We start from the raw sequence: 13,770 nt of genomic DNA, 5'->3' as shown, positions 1-13,770 counted from the left end.
AGGAAGGACCAAACTGCTTTTAGACATTGTTGTGGTGAGCAGGGACTTGTGACAGTGGGCTGTCCTGACACCTCTGAAGGCCACAGAGATTATTAAGGGAGGAATCTGATTTAAGTTGAAACAGAAGGTTAAATTTGGAGGATCAATGTCCCCAACACACCTCATGGCTGTTGCAAGTTCTGAGAATCTCATGTAAATGACACATATTGAAATCCTGAAATTGTTCTCTCCTGCCCTCGAGGACAGGTGCTGAGTTTTAGATAGGCTACAGGTGCCTTTTGCTGATTTTCACAAGTGAGCACAGAATTGCAGCTGTGCAATTCATACCTTCTTGAGGTAGAATGTTCAGTGCAAAGGCCCTGAAATGTCGGTGTTCTGGTTGTGCTGCCTAAAAACAATCATTCTCTCCTTTTCAGTTCAGTACATATCATACAGACATGGCTTCGCTAATATTTTTGGCACATTTCCTTCTGCTTTTTTCCTGAAGAGTTTTTTATTTTCTCCCTGAAACTGCTTACAAAGTAGGAGGTCAACTATTTACCCTAAGTACTTTGTTATTTCAAAGATTTTCAGAGCAAAGTCCTGTGTCCAGTGGAGTAATAGCTGGGTACCTCAGACTGGGAGGGAGACTCCATGCCAAGGTGAGAGGGCTACTTGTCCCACTTCCTCTGGGAAGCTGTCACCAGCCACTCTCCAGGCTATATGATCTTTCCTTTCTCAGAACCACTTGAAGCCCAGTCTGGGCCCTTCCTCTCTCTCTTCTTTTTCTTTCTTCCTCCCACCAAACATTGCCTGGATGCCTGTGCCAGGTACCGAGCTAGAGGATGTGTATGTGTGTGGTGGGCAAAAGAGGGAAGGACACAAAGATGAATTAGAAACCTAACTGGCCTTGCAACTGCACATAGCCTACTGGGAGAGGCCAGGTCAATAAATAACAGATTCCAAGAAAGGCGGCTATGCCCAGTGAGAAGCACTGAAGGAGGAGAAACATGCATAATCCAGCACTACCTCTTTTGATGCATTTTGTCTCTCTGTTTATTATAATACACTCTCTTTAGAGGGGACATCAGCTGTTTTCACCTTCCCAGCATCCATTTCTTTTTCTGGTGATGGCATCTTGATTTTGCACTGGAGACAGTGGGACTGCTAATCAAAGTGCCATGGTCTGCCCCTGCTAATAGTTAGGTGTGTGACCCAAGATGAACTGATCTCTCCCTCGTATTTGGCCCTCAAGTGGAGATGCAAGGATAGAAGGTAGTCAGAGCCAACTTTGTCTTATGACCACATCAGTGACACTGGCCATGGTTCGCTCCACCTGGATTTCTGGAACCTACTCTGAGTACTGTAGTAAGGACAGGTCATTCAGCTTTTGCAACAATCCTACAAACTACTCGAGAGCCTTCTAATATATTATCATTAATACCTTAGTTTGCTTGGGTCTGTTTCTGCTATTTGTATATACAAAGCACTCTAACGGATACTCTTCTGGAAGTGAGAGACCAGGCCTCATAGTTCTCTATGACCTACCAATGTGTCCTACACAAAGTAGGTACTCAATAAATATTGGTCAGGGGATAGTTTGAGGAAATGTATCGCCAGATGAAATGTCCTTTGTTGCCACCCGTGGATTATTTGGCAGGCTGGGCACAATTCCAAAGTTTTCCTTGGGCTCATTTATTCTAAGGTTTTGTTGTACCCTGCAGCAATCATGAAAGCAAAGATAACCTCTTTCTTTTAGCCAGAGAGATGTATTTTGCCTTAGTGGCACAGCAGAAACTTGACTAGATCTATAGAAAGTCTAGTCTTAGAAGTTCATGGTTGGAAGAACTCTCAAGGCCATTAGACCTAAAAGGCAGCTGCTTTATAATGAAGTTTTAGAATTGGAATTGCTCTAAATACTAGTCAATGCTTAAAACTAACACAGTAACCCAATGAACAATGTTAGTCCCTAAACTATAAGTTGACTCACTTTGTGGCATCTTCCAGAATACAGCATGTGTTAATTTTTTTGTAAACTAACTTACAGTTTATATGCTTTGGTGGAGCCTGGAAATTAAAAAGAGGCAATGACAAATTTCCTTGTAAACTGAAAAATCCTGATGCAAGAAGCAAATGAACCAAAATTTAAAAAGGCAGCGGAGATTCTCAAGGACAAAAATATCACTATTTCTGGATTTTTTTTCTTAAATAGACAAGAGAGCAAAGGTACTACTTATATATTACTTATGTATTATTAATACCAATATCTGCATCTACATCTATATCTTTATATAGATAGATGTTCCTTGCTGCATGGTTAATAATAGTCCCAACTGGGGAAGGCCACAAGTCCTTCAAAAAGTAAAATTCTACATGTATTTGAGCTTGAGCTATATATATGCAAACATGGCAAAATGTCTACCATGATTTATGATTAAACAACCAAAAGTGAGCTGCAGAACAACAGAGAGTTTGCAGCTTGCTATATATATATATATATATATATATATATATATATATATAGCACCTATGCTATATATATATATATATATATATATATATAGCACCTATGCTATATATATATATATATATATATATATATATATATATATATATAGCACCTATCTGGAAATATACATTCCAGACTGTTAAACATAGTTATAGGAGGTCACTTAAGAGTTTTGGAAGCCCAACATATCAAGAAGAGTGGAGTGCTCCCCCACAGGGAATTCAGTATCAAACATACTAGAGTAAAACAGGTGTCAAAAGTCCAAGTAAATTTTGACTTTTCTCATAATGAATATCTTAGTATTTTTAAGAACAGCAAATTCTTCTAAAACAATGTCGGTGCTCCTAGTACCCTAACTAGCACATGCTTGCTACTTCCCTGGAGTCCTCCATCACTGGCAGCATGGCCGTTCACTCCTCCTACTTCTCTGATGTACTCCTGTATTCTTAGAATTTAAAAATAATGATCCTTTAATTTTTTAAAATTTAAAATGATACAAGAATAGGGAAAAGGATTACAAGGGAGTGCTGTGGGTATGAGAAATGTCTACATCCCTCTCAAATGGGGTTTACATGCTTATGTGTAAAAATTCACTGAGCTACATGCTTGAGCATTGTGTGCTTTAGGTAAATTATACCTCAAATAAAAAACATTAATTAATCCTATCAAATCTTTAATCCTGATGGCTCTTAAGATGGACAGATTGAAAAGTTACCTGGACCAGTACAAAAAACCTTTTCTTCCATCTCTTCCAGACATTCTTACCGATGGCCCATAAATACCTAAGGAAAAAGAAAAAGACCAGAGTTGCATTAATGCTTGAGTGACTGCACTGCTTAATTCACTTGACCATGAAGGTTGGTAGTCATAAACAAGGAAATGCACACAGCTCAGAAACAGAAAGCAGATTTTGGAGCTGTGTGATTGAGGAAAAGGAACAGCAGGCAAGTTTCACTTCCACTTACAGAAAGAATTGTGGCCCCTTATCACATTTCACTTAGATTCGTTGATTGATTCCAGAAAGCCCCTTGGAAAATGTTCCATTGTGACTTAATTCTTGTATGTGCTAAAAGTCTATTAGGTAGAGAAACTCCTGCCAGGTGCTGAACAAGAAAGGGGAAAAAAAACGCTAAATCCTACAACTACAGCTCCTTCGCCTCCTGTCAAGTCTCAGTTGGGAAACACTCCGCCTCCCAACTTTCTTTGCTGCGATTCTATCAAATGCAGGGATATTACACGGAAGAAGTTTGAAGTCAACATAGAAAGTCCTCTCTATACCTCTCCTCCTTTCCCAAATGCTCTTCTGTTGATGGAAATTAATCTTGATAACAGACAAATGAAATAAAAGGAGAGAACCATAGAGGCACAACTCCAAGCTATTTGGAGATTTTATGAGCAGTGTTACTAATTCATTCGTGAATTACTGCCTTGGCCTTATGGATTGCTGCGTGCTCAACTGGCACTGATCAAGGAAGTGAGGTTTTCAGGCTCCAGTGGACTGACTAAGTGAGGAGAGATCTGGTCATACTCAAAAACATTCAAATACTCAAGTTCCAAAGCTGGCTTTACCTGCTATAGAAACCAACTGGACAACTTCCAAATACTTACTTCACCTGGCTTCCTTGCTTCACTCTTGTCCCTATTCCACTCACTACACAGCACACAGAGTGACCTTTTATTTATTTTTTTTTAATTTTTATTTATTTATGATAGTCACAGAGAGAGAGAGAGAGGCAGAGACACAGGCAGAGGGAGAGGCAGGCTCCATGCACCGGGAGCCTGACGTGGGATTCGATCCCGGGTCTCCAGGATCGCGCCCTGGGCCAAAGGCAGGCGCTAAACCACTGCGCCACCCAGGGATCCCCAGAGTGACCTTTTAAATGGGTAAATCGGATCATTAATACATTCATTCTAAGTCAGGATGGGAAATTGGGGAAGTGTTTTTAGGAGAGTAGAGACACAATTATATTTCTATTGAAGATGGTCCCCGTGGCTGATGGGTGGATAGGACACTGTGCATGAAAGGGGCAAGAGAGAAAGCAGGGAGATCGGCGAGGACACGGTTGCCATGGTGCAGGTCAGGGAGGGAGAGGATGTTGCTTGGACTGGGACAGAGGCCATGGCAGTAGTTGAATGGCTGGTAAGGGCCTCAGCCCCGAGGCCAACCTGGTCAGCTCCCCTGTTGTGTGGATGATCCAGCTGTTATTTACTGTCCTGGGCAGTGCTCTCCACCTTCTTGAAATAATATATTAACATATCCATGACAAAAATTGACATAAATTGGAAGCATGGCCAAGGCTACAGATAGAGAGGGTTCATTAGTCTATAATTGTTAACAGTCCTGTTCTATTTCCAATGGTTACTCTGAGATGCTGGGCAAGATACTTAACTAACCCTCTGGTGTCCTAGAAAACAGGGCAGGGCCAGGAATGGTTCCTCTTGCACAGGGTCATTGTGGGGATTACATGAGTGATTCTTGTGGGGTATAAGTACGGAGAATGGCAGAAAGTAGATGCACAAGAAATGTCAGCCTGATTATAAACTATCTCTGGGTACGGAGGAAAGCAGATCATCACTAGTAGTAAATAATAGCTAAATATGTGAAAAGAAATCTTCCAGGACACGTGGACAGAGGAAAATAGATGAAACAAAAATCAAATGAAGAGAGTGGGCGAACATTTCTGTATTTGTAGTAACGACTGGCAAGGTTGCAACAGTCTTGTGCTTTCTGGAATTATATCTGGCATTTTCTCTTTCCCTTTAATTTGAGCCCATGTAGAGAGATTCAGAACAGTGAACATCGACAGTACATCTGAAGTTTATAATTTTAATTGCTGGGAATGAAAGCAGGAAAAGGAGTATATGAAAACCCACAGAATGTAACTCATACCGAAGCATTAACTGTCCCTTCATAATAAAAATCCTAGCTACTGGTTGGCCACGTTTTACTAGTTTGCTGTGCCGTGTTGGGCACTTTCTTGAATTTAGTGTACCTCGCTGAAGGGGTCAATGCCTTGAATCTGGAGACACAGAACCTTGCGGTGTGCGCAACCTCCAGTAAGTTACTAGAAGGATCTCTACCTCAGCCTTTCATCTATGCAGTGGGGATGATAACAGCTACTTCAAGGATTGTTGTGAGGATAAAGAGTTGATGGACTCTACAGTGCTCAGAACAACCTGTGGCACAAAGTAAACCCTCATTAGGTTTGTACTGTGTTACATTCCTGCTCCTATTTTACAATCGAGGAAGCTGACGTTGCAGGAACATGCTTGGTGCTCCACAGCTGGGAAATGACGCTGCCAGAATGGAAACTCAGAACCGCTGGGTTCCACGGTACCCCTCCCGTGGTGCTATTCTTCTTCCCATTTTACGTGATGATGAACGTCGGTGTCTTCACTGCAATGAGAACGTGAATTGCTATTCCAGTTGAACTTCCCTGGTGCGAGGCTTCTGAATGCGAAAGCTGAGTGGGATCAGAGAAAAATCAACAATCCTCCTTTGCAAAGTATCAGTTGGTTTGTGTGAAGGAGGGGCTTTCCCTCAGAGGTTTTCCTCAGAATTTATTGCTAATTTGGCACATACCAGAAGGTGTCAAAAACCGAGAAAAAACTGAGGGCTGCACTGTATCATTTCTGTCTAGTCAGCTCCGGCTCTGTTCTCTGAGGTTGAAATGTGCTTGAGAGACAGGATGAGAAGTACCTGGAGCAGATGGGAGTTCTGTCCCTGCAGATATACAGGTGGCTTTCCCCTCTACCTCCTCACACTACAGGCAGATCTATCTGCGCTGGCGGGCATGAGTGGCCTTCAACTCTCTCTTCAGGCCACCAGGATTGTGGAAATGTGGATTTACAAATAGATAAATCAGCATTTCTAGTGCTGTGAGCAGAAGTTTAGCCTAGTGGTTATATCTCAGACTCAAGGTGGAAAAACCTAGGTGGGAATTGTGGCCCTGCCATCAACTGTCCTTTGGCTTAGCTGTCTTGTGCCTCAGTTTCCTCAGCTGTAAAATGGGGATAGTGTGTGAAGTTGTGGTGAGGACTGATGGAGAGCACACATTACGAGTGTTTAGCACAGACTGGCACATAGTAAGTGCTTGGTTATATTAGGCAATATTGTTGCTTGTCATTATCCTTGGTAGTAGCAGTAGCAGTGATAGAAATAGTAGTTCTAGTACAAGGAACATTTACCTACCAACTTTGCAAAGGATTCATCTTTGGATTCTTCATTTGAACTTATGTTTGGCTTTGGGGTGTACATCTATTGGGAAATAAAGCAAGGTACATGTGTCTGGGTCTGGTCATATTTTGCCTTGTGATTCTAATGTATCCTTGCCAGTGGGTCACTGAAATCCCTGCCATTTGCTGGGGGCATATGAGTTATATAAGTGGCCAGTGTGAACTATGAAGGACTAAGCAGAGAAGAGAAAGATGCTCTTGGGTTTTCCAGGGATGCTGAAGCCAGCATCCCTCTTTTCAGCATCCCATCCTTTCCAGGGATGCTGGCTTCAGCATCCCTCTGCCCTGGGACTCCTTGGCAGGGCAACACCCATGGCGATGCATGTAACTTGTCATTTGTATAACAAAAAAATGGGATGGTCTTCCTTCATCTGATGTTTGTGAATGTTAATGAATTAGTAACTCAGCTCTATTTATTAAGTATCGTCTGTGCTTAGCACTAGGTATACACATGGTGGGTGCTCCATGGCTATTCAGGGGAAGTTTTTTTTTAATCGTATGTCTTCTCCCAGGATGCCTGGGGATGAGCACCCAGTGCAAGAAGAAGAGTGCGTGTTCCCCTCAGGACATCTGCCAGAATCACTTGCTCTTGGACACCGTACAAAGGGGTAAAGATGTCTGACAGGGACATAGAAACCAGGGTTAGGTTGAAGTTTCAACTTGGAGGTCCATGGAGCCAGAAGTCATGGAAGAGCCTAGAAAATGAGGAGTTGGTGCTGTTCTGGTCTAGGTGGAGATGGGGCTCAGCTCTAAGGGATGAGAGGTCTGCACTTGTTCTCCTCTGGTCCCTGTGCTGCCATGGCACCTAGCCCATCACAAGTGGTAATGAGGTGGGGACATTTTTTTTTTTTCTCCTGCTAGAAATTCTTTCATGTGAATTTCTTCTAAGAAGAGCAGTCACATTGAGATACAACCAAGATTCCTACTGGGAGGCATCTCTCCCCTACCCTTGGAGAGTGAACGAGAGCATGGAAGGCACTAAGACCCCAGATGCCTTGGTCTACTTGCAGCAGCCCAGCAAGAAGAAGCATGGGCTGGGGAGAAGTGCAATAAATGAGAAAGCAAACAATGGTGACAATAGCCTTCACCATCAACCCTTCCGTAGCTGTAGCCCTTATCATGTATCAGCCCCTGTTCTAAGTACTTTACATGTATTAACTCATTCAATTCTCACAAAAACCCTATGTGAGAAACCTATCATGACTTCCATTTTATGCTGAGCAAAACAAGGTCCACAGAGGTTAAGCAACTTGCCTACATCTGTAAGTGGTTAGTGCCAAGGATTACATCCTAGATGATTGACCTAATTAGCATTTATAGAGAATAATACAATAAGGAAGATAGAATAGAATCATAAAAATATTCAACTAGTCTAAAAGAAGGCAAAAAGAAAGAGGAAAAGGGAACAAAGATCAGATGGAACAAATGGAAAACAAAAACACAAGATGGCAAATAGTAATTTAATTTAAACCTAACTATAGCAATAATCACATTAAATACAAATAGACTAAATATCCCAATTCAAAGGCAGAGATCTTCAGATTGGATTTAAAAGGCTAGAATTAGCTCCACACTGCCTACAAGAAATGCACTTTAACTCTAAAGGCCTAAGTTAAAAATAGTAGGATAGAAGGGATTTACCATAATAACATTAGTCTTTTAAAAAGCTAGAGTGGCTGTATTACTGTCATACAAAGTAAATTTCAGGGCAAAGAATATTTTGAAGGATAAAGAAGAACATTTCATAGTAATAAAGGGGTCAGGGCATCAAGAAGACATAATAACCTTAAATGTTTATGCATCTAAGAATAGAGCTTTCAGGACAACTGAGACAAACATGGACAGAAGAAACAAATTCATAATTATAGTCAGAGATTGCAATACTTCTTTCTCAACAATTGACAGAAAATCAGTAAGTATCTGGACGATTTCAACAACACTATTAACCGTCTTAATCTAACTGACATTTATAGAAAATAAGCCAACAAGGGAGATCAAATGGATTCCTTAAAAAACAGTTAGGTCAGTTGTAGTAGTCTTGAGAGTCTGTGCCAATTTGAGTGGTGTTTTGGAGACTCACAGGGGAGAGAGAAGTGTGATAGTTGTGAAGAATAAGAGGTCTAGAGCAGTGGCGCGGCTAAGAGAGTGGAAGAAAGAGGATTTTAAGGAGTGTGGCTGAGACTTATAAACTGTATCCCCTTCAAGTTTTGTTGAAGCATAATAGGAAAATCAGATTTGCTGCAAATTACTCTAGGTTGGTGTACTGTGGTTCACTGAATGAATCCGAAATGGAATCATGGGAGCTCTGTATTTCATTCAAGTTTGGGGTCTTTTGTTAAGGCTGAACTGGAAGGAATAACATGATTCTAGACCCAACTCCAATGTTGAATCTCATTTGAGCAAGTCTGTTCACCACTCCACATCTGTTTCCCAGTGTGTAAATTGGGATTCATTCATTCACTTATTCATTTACATAATGATTAGGTTAATTTATTTGACTTTTACTAGGTGGCAGCCCCTATAATGGCTACTCTGAACAAGGGAGGCAAATGTCTCTTCTGACAAGGAACTCACAGTTTAATGGGGGAAGAGAGACAACAAACCAATAAACAAGTAAATATGTGATGTGTGAGATGATGATAAGTGCTCTCCTGAAAATAAAGCAGAGTAAGAGAAAGAGAGAGGACACAAGTGGGCCAGGAAAGAAAGGTATTCTGAGATGGTACGGAGATATGCAGAAATTGGGCTGAGCCATGTAGAAAGCTGAGTAGGGGAGAAGAGGCATCCAAGGCAGAGGGAAAAGTGGAGACCAGGACCCAGAGGTGTGTACCTGGAGTTTTTGGGGGAAAAGTAAGGAGGCCAATGTGGCTGGAGGAGTGATCAAGGTCAGATAGGTAGTGGAGTCTTCATAGCCATGGAAAAAACAATGGGTTTTACTATGTGATGGGCAATCATTGGAGGTTTCCAGCATTGGAGTGGCAGGATCTGACCTGTGTGTTAAAAAAATTACTCTTGCTTCATGGTAGGAAACAGACTACAGGGAAGAAGGACAGCAGTAGAAGGACCGCCTACAGAGTAAAGGAACAAGTGAAGGGGAAGAGGGATGGAGGCTTGGATCCAAATGGTGATATAGTGGTGGTGAGGAGAGGCTGAACTCCAGATTTATCTTGAAGGTGCAGTGAATAAAGTTTGCTGATGGATGAGATGAGGGGTCAAAGTGAATGAGAAATGTCTAAGATGACCCCAAGATTCTTGGTCTGAGCAACTGGGTTAAGGGACAGGCCATTTATTAAGATGGGAGGATAATTATACCTAGTCCCTGTGAGGCTATTTCAGAGATAAAATGAGAAAGTGCCTGTGAGTACCCTTGCTGAGCTTGAAAACACCATACAGATGTAAAATATGAAAAATTTCTCTCCAAGGCATTGCTCATTGTCAAATAGGCCCAGACGCTAGTGTCTTAAGGCCAAAAGGTAATGTTGAATTTCTCACTAACATTTTTCTGTTCAATAAGGAAAGTTATTCTTGAATGGCCCAGTGGTTCACTCGAGGAAACCACAGTCCACCAACAAGGACTCATTCACAGTAACTCTGATTTTCCTTTCATGTTTTAATAAACATGACAGTAGATACCATTTATAACCTCAGCCATGCTTAAAAAAAAAAAAAATTCCTTCTCAGGACGCCTGGGTGGTTCAGCAGTTGAGCATCTGCCTTTGGCTCAGGGCGTGATCCCTGGTCCAGGGATCGAGTCTCGCATCAGGCTTCCTCGAGGAGCCTGCTTCTCCCTCTGCCTATGTCTCTGCCTCTCTCTCTGTGTCTCTCACGAATAAATAAATAAAATCTTTTTAAAAATTAAAAGAATTAAAAAATTCCTTTCTCTCTACTATCCTTTAAGCTGTAACACTATTCTGGTATTTCTCTCCTTCTTCTACACAATGGGGCTCAATAAAACTCTTTTAACTTTAAATGAAAAAAATCCCTGTAGTCCATAATAAACATTTTTACTTTCCTTGAGTCATCCCTTGTGCAACTAATGTTGTGCGTGCCTGATTTAGGCCTCATTAGGTCTGACAGTATTAATATGAAATAGCTATGCTCTCAGAAGTGAGTTACATATTCTTTCTGTCATCTGTAGGATCAAGGTAGTCTGACTCTGTAGGGTGAAGGTAGCCTCAATAATTTTATAAATGAATCAACAGAAAAATGAGTGAATTCCTATCAGTTAGTTTGGTTTCCAACAGAGTAAATGAAGAGAATGTGGGAAATGGAAATGCGTCCCATGGAGAAATTAATGTCGGTGTAAAGTGTGCTATGGGGATTAAACAAGGGAGTACTTGGAAAACCCCTAATTTGGGGCTACAAAGGGGCTGAGAAGGTGTGTTGAGGAAATCTAAAAACACTGAACTTTTGAGGACAGATACATTCAGTCATGTTTTTGTTCTGTCTCTCTCCTTGGTCTGTTGCACCTTCTTCATTTCTTTCTTTCCTGCCTCTTTCCATCCTGCTCACTCCTGCTCTGGTTCCTTTAGCAAGTAGTTATTGGGTATTTTGCTAAAGATGCAGAATTTCTTCCTTTGTGCTATAGAGACCTAACAGAATTATCACACCCTTTGTCTTGAAACTGGAATATTTACATCGAGGGGGAAGAAATTCCACTTAACATTTTTGGAATATATGCCAACAGGATGATAAGAAGGAGGAAAAGCTGACTTCACAAACACTTCATGAGACATCTTCAGGAGATGCTGACTTAATTGAGGAGAAGCTAGCTGCACTTCATCATGGATGGTTGAAAAAAGAGCACATGTACAGTAAGAGTAAGGGTCTGGTTCACTCTCCCGCGGCCTTCCCATGGCCACAGGCATAAGAGTTTTGGCATAATATCATCTCAGGCTCTGGGAACAGTTTGGTTGCAAGATAATGCCATGCAAATTCTCTGAATCCATGCCAGAGCTCAGGTTCAGTACTGGGCCTACCTACAAGTTGTTGAGAGACCTTTTCTTTCTCTGGAGTTCCACAAGCCTGATCCTCTCCAGTGCCCTGAATGGGAGCTATCTATCTTTCTCTGGATGCTTGAGCTTTCTCTGTTCCCTAGAACACCAAGGCGCCAAAGCTAGAATGCTGTTCTTTATTCCCCGACCACATGTTGCTGTCCTGATTGCTCCCTCCTGGACCTGTTTAACGTTTTCCATTTAAATCTGTCTGAATCAGCGGCTAGTCCCTGGTATTGGGTTTTTGCATTCCCCAAACCTCTATCACGTAACCAATTCTCAGTTTCCATGTTAATTTTATCATTTTAAAATATCCTGTAACTGCACACGCCCCCAAAGAAAATTAAGATGTTTCTATTGACCAGAGGGCCTAAGCAGAGTGATAGCCAGTTGGCAGTTGGTACCTGCAGAATCCTTGAAAAACAACACATTCCCTTCCATTGGTTAGACATCCCCCTATTCAGAGTTCTATGGCACAACTTCTCTCTAAGTGATCACATTTACTGAGATAGTGGGGTCCAAGCAGTTTAATTGAATAGGCCATGGCCTATACCCAGTTGTCAGCAAACATTTTCTGTATAAATTGTTGATCTGTGCAATGAAACTTTTTTCACTTATTCTTTTTATGCTACTGGAAATCACTTAATTGGTTGTGCCTCTCAACCTTAAGCAATTGAAGGTGAGCATAAATTTTCTATGTTTTGGTCTTTTATTTAAAGACTAGAGTAAACACTAACACCGATTCAATGTGAATTGAATCTTAAATGTTGCCTACGGCACCTGCTCATGTCTCCTGGATGTGGTTGTTAGTGAACATGAAAGTGGATGATTCATAGAATCTGAAAGATCTAGATGCTACTGAAAAGGTACACGAAGCCGATAAAACCTCCTAAGCCAGAATCACACACCATGCTTCTAGTCCTGGAAATCCTATTAGAAAAGAAGGAAATTATTTGTGCTATCTTGATAACACAAATGCCACATCCGGTAATCATAAGAATTGAGGAAGCTTACAGTAAATATCAAAATGAAGTGTTTTAAGAATCTCTCGTAAATCCTTTACATTTCCTTCCATATACTTCTCTGGAGATCAGTTTTTCTTTTTAGAAAATATTTTAGGAAATGGATGGAGATCTCTCCAAAACTTCCACTTGGAGAAGAAACACTTACCCAGAATGCTTCATGTTTTGAGGCTTATCCATGCGGACAGCAAGTTTGATTTTGAGGTCTTGATCAGGGCAGTTTTTGGAGACTGTCATTTTGTGCCACTCTGACTGTTTGGGGCTGTTTGGGGTGGGATGGAGAATAACCTGTAAGGAAAAAGGACAATCATCTTAGCCAGAAAATGGAAACCCTCTCATGGGCATGTTTTTAATCAGCGAGAAACTTTGCTACTGAGAAGCTGAGTGTCTTGTCCAGCTCCCACAGCTGGCAGGCATTTAAATAGAGCAGAAGCCTGGCCGTCGGACTCCCACCCAACTCCATCTACCAACCGTGGCTGCCTTGTGCCAAGCAGACCAGCCTGAGCACAGAAATGGTGTTCTCTTGCTCTTTTCTCTCTCCCATTGGTTAATTCAGTAAAAGTAAGGATCATGATTTCTGTGGTTCTGCTTTTGCATTTTCCTAAAATTCAGAAGTCCTAAAGCAACCCAGAACAGACAATGTTCACACACGATTCTCTCTATATAAGAAGATGGATGTGTGAAAGGAAGAAACAGCCTTACACATGAAAGCACCTCTCATCCACTCATTTTTCCATCTCTCAGGATTCCTTCTCCTGTCCAGGAGGAGACATCCCTCAAAGGCCTCAGGGGAAAAATGGAAGGGACTTTATATGAGGGATGAGAGATGTGAGACCTAGGGAAGGGGAGCGTCTTGCTGACAGTCACTGCCCTCCTGCAAGCCCGGCTGGGAGCCCATGGCTTCCCATGAGGCAGAGCCACAGAAGCTCAGAAGAGTAGGAGAGCAGGGCGGAAACACAGAATCGGCCACTCTGACGGGCCTTGCTTGTGCTAAGTTTTCTCTCCTTCTCATTTCAAGCCTGATCCTTTT

At 41.7% G+C, this 13,770-nt stretch overlaps 1 protein-coding gene across 17 annotated transcripts in view; it reads right to left on the bottom strand.

Moving 5' to 3' along the window:
- CADPS (calcium dependent secretion activator) overlaps positions 1-13,770 on the bottom strand; it is a 465,131-nt gene that overhangs the window by 167,069 nt on the left and 284,292 nt on the right. For all 17 annotated transcript variants that reach the window (XM_038565968.1, XM_038565965.1, XM_038565963.1 and 14 more), the window contains exons 8-9: positions 12,889-13,028; positions 3,204-3,270 (exon numbers count right to left, since the gene is read on the bottom strand). In XM_038565968.1, coding sequence (XP_038421896.1) covers positions 3,204-3,270; positions 12,889-13,028 — 207 coding nt within the window. The remainder of the gene's footprint in view (positions 1-3,203; positions 3,271-12,888; positions 13,029-13,770) is intronic.

Source organism: Canis lupus, chromosome 20 (genome assembly GCF_011100685.1).
Source record: "Canis lupus familiaris isolate Mischka breed German Shepherd chromosome 20, alternate assembly UU_Cfam_GSD_1.0, whole genome shotgun sequence".
Classification (NCBI taxonomy): domain Eukaryota; kingdom Metazoa; phylum Chordata; class Mammalia; order Carnivora; family Canidae; genus Canis; species Canis lupus.
This window is presented reverse-complemented; position numbering and strand designations above follow the sequence as displayed.